General features: G+C 63.1%; 2 protein-coding genes across 2 annotated transcripts; both read right to left on the reverse strand.

Annotated features, from left to right (window-relative positions):
* Window positions 1–1,093: 1,093 nt before the first annotated feature.
* LDBPK_161530 (hypothetical protein, conserved) lies at window positions 1,094–5,500 on the reverse strand (the record flags this gene model as incomplete). Its single annotated transcript, XM_003859790.1, has 1 exon — window positions 1,094–5,500. One exon carries the CDS (start codon window positions 5,498–5,500, stop codon window positions 1,094–1,096), a length of 4,407 nt encoding a protein of 1,468 aa, XP_003859838.1.
* Window positions 5,501–7,383: 1,883 nt separating this feature from the next.
* On the reverse strand, window positions 7,384–8,301 carry LDBPK_161540 (hypothetical protein, unknown function; the record flags this gene model as incomplete). Its single annotated transcript, XM_003859791.1, has 1 exon — window positions 7,384–8,301. One exon carries the CDS (start codon window positions 8,299–8,301, stop codon window positions 7,384–7,386), a length of 918 nt encoding a protein of 305 aa, XP_003859839.1.
* Between the last annotated feature and the right edge of the window lie 1,776 nt (window positions 8,302–10,077).

Raw genomic sequence — 10,077 nt, forward strand, 5'->3', positions numbered from 1 at the left:
AAGAGGCTCCGTCGCCACCTGGAATGCAGATGCGGGTGGCGCGTTGTGACCGTGCTTCCATGGTGTCATAGGGAAAGCCACTGCACCTGCTCATCTGGAGCACACCGAGTGCGGACGGCCCCGCTGAGCGGCATTGGTCATGTGTTCGGATATAAAGGCCGCTTCGTTCTGCACACGCAGCTCGCGCCGACTGCCCTCCGCATGACGGCGTTCGAGGGATGTCCGCTGTGCGTCGTCGACGCTGGCTCAGTGGCCGATCATCCGCTGCATGCGCGTGCGGGAGAAACACGTCTCGCGCAAAAATGCCGACAGTGCCTCTGTCGCTTGACCTTAATCGTCCATCGAACGTGCGGCTGTTGAACTCGCCCGGCTTTCCTCCCGCACCGGCCACCAGAAGAGTGGATTCGCTCACGCATACGGTGGCTTCATAACGTGACATCGCACTCGTCTCAGACCTGCGTGTGATGGTCGCCCCGTGAGCGTCCTGGCTGCTGTTAGGCATTCTCCAGTATGTGATGCAGCACTGCGTCTCACCACGTCAGGCATCGGGCATATGCTGAGCCAGTGGCTCTTGGTAAGGGGCGCAGTGCGGTGGGCATGGGGCTGGTGGGCGAAGCTATGGCGGCATGGTGGTGGTGTTGGGGAGATCGGCGTGTGCGTGTTATGAGCGGGACTGGCAGAGACAGAGCGAGAGACATCGCGATAGTGCAGCAGGCCAAGTCGTGCCGCCTTGAGGACGGAGGGTAAACCAAACGGCGGGAGGGCAGTCGCAGCACAGCTGTGCGACCGTCTTCCTTCAGCATGTCCTGTGCGCCTGCCCGAGTGCGGCTTCAGGATTCTTTCGGCTCACTGTGTTAGCATCCGGCAGTCGTCATGACTTTCCGTGAACCCCCTCCTTTGCACCTCTCGGACCAACTGACAACGACGCGGCAGCTCTGAGACGCACACGCCAGCGCACCTGTTCTCTGCGCTGGTTTTCCCTCTCCTTCCTCGACGCGCTACAGTGCCGCGCGCAAGAGAGGAGCGGAGAGGGAAGGAGGTATGGTGCATGGGTGCAGCCGCATCCCCCGAGCCTAAAGAACTACTCTTAGACTCAACGGCGCTGCCTTCGTAGGCGGCGTGCCACCGCAGAGCGATGGCGGCGTTCCGTCTCAGCAAGCAGCTCCTGCAGCATCGCAAGCGTAAGGCGCGGCCCTGCTTGGATATGCTCCAGCCACGCGCGCAGCATGGCGTAGCCCTCCACGTCATCGCGACTGAGTGCTCCAACAAGCCACATCAGGAGATTCGAGGAAGGACACAAGAATGCGTCGTGCAGCCACATTTGCGCCAGCACAGGCTGCCGAAGTAGCGGCGCGAACAGCTTCCACGCGGGCCACTCGCGCACGCGGTCCGGCGGAGCAGCGCGCGCAGCCGCCAGACCCTCGAGGAGGGAAGCAAGGTGCGCAGGTACCGGAGTCAGCAACGGAGTCTCTGTGGTTGGTGTAAACTGCTCTGCTGTGTACAAGGCAGTGCACAAGGAACACTGGAGCGCAAGAAAGGCGGGCAGAGAGCGTACACGTGCCGCGCTGGCAGAGGACAGAACCATGGGCCACTCATCACTTGGGTGCTCGCCGCGGTGAGTAGATGCAAGGGAGCCGTCGGTCCGTTTGGTGCGGGTCGGAGTGGCGGCTAAGGATGAGCTCGAGCGAGCTGCGCAGGCGACGCCACCGTTGTCCTTACGGCTGTCCTCGCAACACACCAGAGGGCTGCAAAGCAGCAGCGCCTTCACAGTTGCATCCACGTACAATGGGCTCTGCTGCGGTGCCACGCGCCGCAGCAGTGGACCAGCGGCAACGTAGGCGTGATGCAGTGCCAGAGAAGCGCAGGTGCCGTCCACCTCCAACCCGCCCCTCTCGGTGTCGCTGCTGCCCTGAGAACGGAGCAACGCGGCCTCCGCCAGGCCGAGTAGCGTGGCTGCGCACACGGCCCAGAGTGACGTGCTCTGCTGCGCCGCTGATCGCGCGAGGATGCTAGACGTCCACAGGTGATGAAGCAGTACGGCAAGGCTCAGCTTTGCCCGGCGCCGCACCGCCGGTACCGCCGCGGCCCCTTCCTCTCCGTCTCGCCCTACCCCTGCGCGGGGCGCGCCGCCCTCCCGCGAGGTGCCCAGAAGCAGCGCCTTCACCTCTTTCAGGCAGGGATAGGCGTGCAACGCAGAGAGCGATGACGACGAGGAAACATCGTCCGCGGCTCCGCGGTGACGGCGGAGGCTTGACGCATCGGAGAGAATGGCCTCCTGCAGTGCTGGCCGCTGGGCTTCCGCTTCGGCATGTAGCGCTTGCAAGAGTCGGCTGCACTCCGCGGGAGTGGGGTATGCACGAGAGGCGTCACCACCGGCGGCAGAAGCCGCAGCAGAGGTGGGGCAAGAAGACGCCTGGCTTGACTCGGGGAACGATGACGCTGTCCCAGTTGCCGAGACGGTCATCACATAGGCGGCCTGCATCGCCGCAGTGGCGCCGCCCAGGCCATCCGCGCGCGACGTTGCGTAACGGCTGCGGCCAAAACAGGCCTGGTACTGCAGCGCCAGCAGCACTGGAACAGTGGAGAAGCGCGCGACGTCCTGGAGGAGCAATTTGAGGTAGGCAGTGTGCTGCGCCGTGCTGGAGGGAGGCGTGTGGGTCTGCAGAACTTCTAGCAGCGCCGGTGTGGGAGCGATACGCTGATGTGCGGCACCATAGCCGTCGACGTCACTGCGGCCGAGGCGAGCTTCGCCGCTACCAACACCCATGATGACCAGCAGGGCTGCCTCGCTTCCTTCTGTGACGCGACGGCGAGCACCGTGGGCTTTGCACTCGTGAAGCTGCTGCGACGACGCGGTAGCGGCGACGGAAGCTGAGGCAGGCGCTGCCATGGAGAATAGGGACTGAGTCAATCTCGCCTTGGACAGCATGTCGGCGATGTCCTCCCACAATGGAACTGGCAGCCCTCTGCGGTGCGTGAAATCCAGCAAGGCGCCCTGTTGGCAGTCCCGCACGATGCCGCGCACCAGCGCAGCGCCGGCTTCGCCCATTCGCAGCCCGACGCGCGCCATCTCCACCACAGCGCGGTCGCTGATCACGAAAGCGAGGCCGACGGGGCGCACCGAGCGGCGTGCCTGCGCCCCAGGTCGCGCGTCGCCGTCGTCTGAGCCTTCGGCGTCTAGGTCGCCCACCAAACGTAGAACTGGCACGCGCTTTTTCACAAGCACATGTCGCTGCGATCGTCGACTCCAAACTCGAGTGTGCACCGTTCGAACGCCTTTCTGAAGCAAAGGCCGCGGCTGCTTGTCGGCGTGGCGTAACATCCGGCTGGCGTGCACGATCGAGGCGGCCAGCTTCAGCGCCTTGTACGGATGCCCGCCTTCAAGCAGCTGACGCAGCAAGGATGCGGTGGCATCCGGGGAGACGGTGGCTGACCCGAACGGCAAGAGCCGATCAATCAGCGCGACCCCGCGCAGCTCCTCCAGGCGCTGTCGCTGCTCTGCTAGTCTTTCCTCAGGAGACTGAGATGAAGAGGCGTAGTACTTGCGCACTCGCGACGCGCCACCACCGAAAGAGTGGGAAAGGCCGCCTTGCCCCTCCTTGTGGTTGCGCTCGTAGGCAGCGCGGCGCTGCTCGTACTCGCGCATGAGAGCTTCGCGCACCTCGAGCTGCTCGCGACTGTGCTCTTGAAGTGCCGTCAAGAAGCCCATGGAGATGGCGATGCTGGACTGCAGGTTCTGGTGTCGGTACGCTGGCGCTTCCTGCTGCATCGTGCACCACCACGACATGGCTTGTCGCACCGCAGCCTTGTATGGTGCTGCAGTGCAGCCCTTTGACGCGGCGAAGTCCACCGCGGGCGACGAGAGCAGTACGCGCCGCACGTCGCTGGGCTCTCGCAGCTGGAAGGCCGTGTCAGCGTGGTGGGTGGTGAGGAGCAGCAAGGCGTTAAGGAGAGAGTTGTGCAGTCCGAGCCGTACAGATGGCATGTGGTGCCGTGCGTACGTGTCGGCGTTGTACACGGCGGCGTGCTCCTTAAGGAACATCTGCACATCCGTCCACGGTTCCCACCCGGCAGCCCTTCGCAAGTCAGTCTCGTGGCACCGTGCAAACCCGACGGTGAGCGACGAGACGACATGCAGCATGGCGGGCTGGGTGTATAGACAGAGAGGCGCCGCCACCGCCGGCGCCGTGGTGGCCCTCTCACCAAAGCACTGAATTAACCCCTTGTGCAGCTGCACCACCACGGCGTGGGCCTCGTCCCAGGCCGTGTGGAAGCGCCGCATCGAAGCCGAAGCGGAGCTCTTTGCTGTCGTCAAGGTCGACTGCGTAAGTGCGGAGGAGGAGAGGAGGGCTGGGGCGTGCCGGCGGCCAGCGCTGAAGAGACCTCCGTCGCGCACCGACGCCGCTGACGCTGTTCTCTTTGATGTCGCCGTCGCATCGCTGGTGCACACAGAATCCAGAAAGACATCCAACAGCGTCGTGCGGCGGTTGGGGTTGATCCCTCGAGTCGTCTTCGCATTGGCATCGGCCACGTCTTCGTTGATCACCATCTCCTGCTCGAGTGCACCCGTAGCTGGCTGTGCCGCGTACAGGTAGGTGCACAGCAGTGCATCCCTCAAGAACGAAACAGGCGACCAGCGTAGTGGCGATTCAGCTGAGCGCTGCGGCTCGTGGTGCCGCCTCGCTGAAGCCGTAGGCACGGTGGTCGAGGCTTCACCAACGGCGAACATCTCCGCCCCTGCATGGTGTGCAGCTTCATGGACTTCCTCGATGAGGCATCGCTGCAGCTGCGCCCTTCGCCACCCGAGCAAGTACAGCGTAGCTTGCTCGAAGCATGCGCTCGCCGTCGTCGCAGGGGCCGCCGAGAATGCGATTCCGTCTACCAGTCCATCGCTCACAGCTTCGCGGTTGCCCTTAGCACGCATTAGCGTCGCTGCCGCCTTGAGAACCCAAGCCGTTACACACGGGGTCAGTCGCAAGCGCGGCAGGTTCGACACGCCGCCGTGTGGAGCTCCGTGGTCGTCACGGCAGACACCAGCCGTTGCGTGACGCTCGGCCGCTCCGTGCGATAACGCTGTGATGGTAAAGTAGCTGCTCCAGTACTCACGCTCCTCAGCTGTAAAAGGGCTCGCATCCATGGCGCTGGGGTCTGCTGCCGAAAACGATGAAGACGCTTCGCCCTCGCTACGGATGCCGACGGCACACCAAGCGAGTTCAGTCGGTACGGAAAGCATGCGCCATGCTTGGGCATCATCTGTCGAGCCTCCGCTCGGCACGAACTCCAAGCGCAGATCCAGCTCCCTGCCCTTCACGCCGGCCGGTGTGCGAGAAGTCGGAGCACCAGTGACCAGCGTCGAGAGAGAAGAGCGGCGTGCCACCCCCGCGCATGAATCCCCCGAACACGGCCCACGTGACAGAGCCTCACCCACAACGCCGTCGAAGGCGCTGACGTCACCGCAGGCGAAGCTTATCCGCTGCTCCGCCGGCGCCGCTTCCATCATAACGCTCACGATGTCCACGAAAACCTGCAGTAGCTCGCCAACCTTCTCCGCAGAGCGCCGCAGTGCAGCCTCCTCCAGCGTCGACTCAAGCGGCACCAGCGGCGATAGGCCCTGCAGGTCAAAGTCGAAGTTGGCATCCGCGTCGGACGCCACCGAGCCGGGACTTGCCCTGCCGGTCCCTTCGCCCGGATCGCCGTGTGTCCAAGGGCAGCACCCCACATCGTGCAAGGAGCAGTGACCGTCTCGCAGTTGCGTTACGCAGTAGTGCGAGGGGTGGTGCCGGTAGGGGCACACGCTGGCATGCGTGACCCGCCCATCCCCGGCTGAAGCACGAGTCGATGCCCCGCAAAGCTGGTGTTGGCAGCCTCCCTGCAGCCGACACGGGTGCACGGATGCACCGCTTTTCTGTTGTGCGCGCTCCTGTCGCCGCCGCTCTCGCGCTTCGCGAACCTGCCGCTGTCGCTGTCGGTGCGCGTGTCGCTCAGCTGGGGTGGAGGGGGCGGTGCTGCCGGGCACATGGCCACCCTCACGGGAGCTGTTGCGGAACGCGGCCGCCGAGGGATCAGCGACGGAGCGCAGCAGCGCTACTGTGGCGTCCGAGCCATCCACGTTGCCGTCCGCGCGGAGGCCTTGTTGTATCAGTGCCCAACGTACCGCGCTCGGTGCAGCTGCCACGAGCTCATCCTCGCCATCCACCGCAACCTTCGTTCTAGAGCACGCCGACGCTGCGGTGGCGGCTGCCGTGCGGCCGGGGAGGGCAGGTGAAGATCCGCGGTATGCAGGCGCCTGCGCAGCCGGGGCGCCGACGGCGGCGGCACTGTTTACGTAGGCGTAGCTCTGCGGAGGCGGAGTCGTCGCCTCTGAACCGACGGCACGGCTGCGCACGTCAGACGCAAAGACAAGGGAGGACGAGGCTGTCACGCCGTACGACGATGCACGCTGTACTGAGCGAGCGCCCGCGTGAGCCGCTGCGGAGGTTTGGTCAGAGGCGGACCTGCTTGGCGAGACTCTTTCACCTCGTTGACTCCTCGATGAGTAGCTGGGCGTGGCGACAGTCCGTGAAGACACCGCTTCTTGCTGACCCCCTGGTGGCGCCGCCATGGGGACACGGCGGAGATGCGTTGAGGCCCACGCCGGCGGACGCGGCGGTCGTGCGTCTCGAGTCGCCACAAGAAGCGCAGCGCCGGCGGCGTTGCGCCTGGAGAAGCCCCTGCGGGCAACGCGGCGCCATCCCATGACCTAGCTTAACGTCAACCAGTGCGTGGAGGTATGCGCATACGTGTGTGAGAGGGCCGCTGCGCGGTAGGCAGGCGTGAGGCTGTTGGGCAGAGAGCGAGAGGAGGAGACGTTGCGTGTGACTGGAAAAAAAAATCAGCATTTGAGGGAGGCCGAGGAGGAGGTGTGTGTGTGTGTGTGTGTGTAGAGTATCGCACCACTGTGAGACAGAGCACGGTGCCGCAGTCGCACTCCCGGCCCCCTCCTTCCACCCCCTCGCCCTTCCTTCATGCCATGGGGGCAGGGCCAACGAAAGTCACAGACGTGCGCACACAGAGACACACGGCATCGACAGCATTAGCACAACTGCCACATCTCAACCCACGCAAGCCACGGCACACCGAGTCGATCCTGCTCAGGCGGAGAAGAGGAGAGGCCACGCACAACGAAGGCGAGGCTTAGAAGATTCAGCGACCGCACACGCACACGCACGCACCGAAGAATCGGGTCGGTGGGGCGTGTGGCACACGAGCAGCATTAAGAGCAACGAGGAGAGATCGCTGCGTTGAGCAGTGATGCAAGTGAACAAGGAAGAATGCGCGCAGATGAGCAAGAGATGATGAAGCCAGCGCACGCACACAAGGCGCATAGTTCTAAACAGCGCTGCTTCAGCGCAGATTGACCTTCTTGTTCTTTGCGCGTGTCTTGTCGGTGCGCTTGATGAGCTCGTCCATCCGGCCCACGTCGGACGTCAGCATAGCGTTCCACATCGTAGCGCGGTCATGCAGCTCGCCCACAATGCCGCGTATCTCGTCTAGTGTCGGCTCCATCCGGTCACACATTGCAACGTCGACGCACCGGCTGACGCGATGCTTGTCCGCAGCTGCCCGATGGCGACTGCCACAGTGCACGGGCGGCGTGGTGGATTCAGGACTCTTCATCACATCGGTGCTCATATCCTCAGCAACGGCGGCGCGTTGCACGTTGTTGCCCTTTTTGGCAGGTGCGCTGCAGTCGCCAAGTGCGTCAGCATTAAAGAAGTGCGCGGCCTCTGGTTGTGTGGCCGTAATACCTCCCGAGGTCTCGCTACGAGTCCTCGACTCACGCTTCAGCCTACGGCAAGTGCTGAAATCGGTCACCGGTGCAGTTCCTGACAGACGCCTCGCCGCCGGTGGAGCGCCAGGCGACTTGTTCGCCACCTGCGACCGTGAACCGCCCTTCCCGCACCGTAGCCAGTGCGCCAAGGCAGTATGCCAGTGCCGCGTGCGCCGCATCTCTCGACGCCCCTGACGCCATTCTTCGTGGTTCTCTGCCACACACTCCTCCAGGTAGGTGAGTGTCTCGCCTTGTGTGGCAAGCGCGGTCGTGATTGTTTGCGAGGAGTGAAGTGCAGCGTGCGCCTCCTGGAGAGTGCGGAGCAGTGATGTCTCGGCTTCTTTCATGTGTGCTGCCGTTTCCGAGTCGACCACGACGCCGTCCACCGCATTGGCATCCTTTGAAAGAGGTACGGCGGTGTCAATATTCTCAAACGCTACCCAGAAGGGACTTTGCGCCGCTGCAGTCGATGTGGAGCTAACGGTGTTCATGTCCGTCGATGCCTCTTCCGTGTGAGCGAGGGGGAAGGTGTAGCACGCGAATCGAGGAGAGTACGAAGAAAGGGCCAGTGCAGGTCGAGAGAGCAGAGACGTGTCCGTGTGTCAGTGCGAGCACGCGAGTGAGGTTGTCCGTAATGCGGAGGAGGTCGAGGCGACTACGGCACTCGGGAGCCAAGGAGAGAGGCGAGAGAAGTACGCAAACATGGATGGGTGAGCATTGAGTCGATGCCGAAACAAGCAGGCATGCGCACATCTAAGAGCCTCCCGTGATAGCGAACGCAACTGCGTCGTGCACGAAACCAACGTGAGAAAGGCTCCCACTTGCCCGTGTCCATGCAGGGAGAGGGGGTGGGCCTGCATGCTGTAGACGCGTTGTGCCACACGGTCACAGACACGCTCGTTCCACCCTCCTTCTCCGTGTGCGCACCACACGCTCCACATGCGCGACACGCAACTCCTTCCTGCCCTTCCCTACAGCCGCTTTGCCTCTGTTGTTGTTGGCACTCTTCCAGTCCCCGCCCCCTTGCGTATTCAGCACACATGCCTACACACGCATACACACACACACACACGTGCGTACGTACGTACGTGGATATGCACACGTACACGTGCACGCCGACACGCCGAGCGCGAGATGTAAACAAGATATTATGTTGGGTACAGAGACACGCACGCGTGCAAAGGACATGCGCCACGACAATGGCCGCAGCCGCACGCGCTCTCGCTCTCGCTGTATGTCTGTCTCCTCCTCTCCAGATTGCGGTGCACCGCGAGTCTACGCAGAGGGTGCACAAATCTACACAAGGAACAGAACGCGAGGCACGTGCGAGCACGGAGGGAAAAATCGGCAGGCGTGCACACGCACGTCCGTCTCCGTGTCGACAAGAACGGGAGGACGGTCGCACATGGCGCCGGGCAATATTCGAGCCCCGTGTATGCATGTATATGCAGATATGCACTAGGCATCAGAATCTACGCACGGCCATCGCCTTGGAGCATCGCTGACCACCAGTCCGCTACCCGAGGCCCGATTCATCTCACCATCTTGTCCACTCACCGCGCACTATGTGGGCACATGAGCAAAGGCTCTCGGCGATGAGAGCAGGAGCCACGGGCAGACACACCGGGGCAGGCGCACAATGATAGCATCCGATGCAGATATAAAATCTAAGAAATCCAAAGAAATTACGAGCACACTCCCGTATAGCGTACACCCGCAGCTCCCACCGATGGGCAATGCCCAGAGACCCAATCGGCGGGGACGTGAGGAACGGCGAGAGAAGGACATCGCCCAACAACACCCGAGGCGCAAGGCTGCTCCGCCGAGAGTTCTGCTAGCGAGCACACGACACGTGGGGCTCCACCCTCCGGCGCACACCGACGTTGCCCTATACCAAACAAAAAGCGCATCATCACCCCCCACACTTTCAGGCGAGCATATGCTACAAACAATCACCATCAAGGCAGCCGCTCCTCCTCGACGAACGGCAGGAACGCCTAAAGCGGCCTTGCAGACAGCCGAGATGAGGAGCGGGTTTTGCTCTCCATGCTGTTCTCGCGGTTCGACACGTCACCCAAGCGCCGCGGTGTCGGGTTTAAGGAGCCGGTCTGCCGCCGCTCCGGGGCGTCGATCTCCACGCTCGCCTCCTTGACATCCTGATCGATCTTTCCCAGAATGCGGCGCAGTATATCGAAGCGCGCTGCCGTCTCCTTGTAGTTGCCAGCGACCATATGGTACATCTCCTTTACGTGCTCCACCTCGTCACT

Source organism: Leishmania donovani, chromosome 16 (genome assembly GCF_000227135.1).
Source record: "Leishmania donovani BPK282A1 complete genome, chromosome 16".
Lineage (NCBI taxonomy): Eukaryota > Euglenozoa > Kinetoplastea > Trypanosomatida > Trypanosomatidae > Leishmania > Leishmania donovani.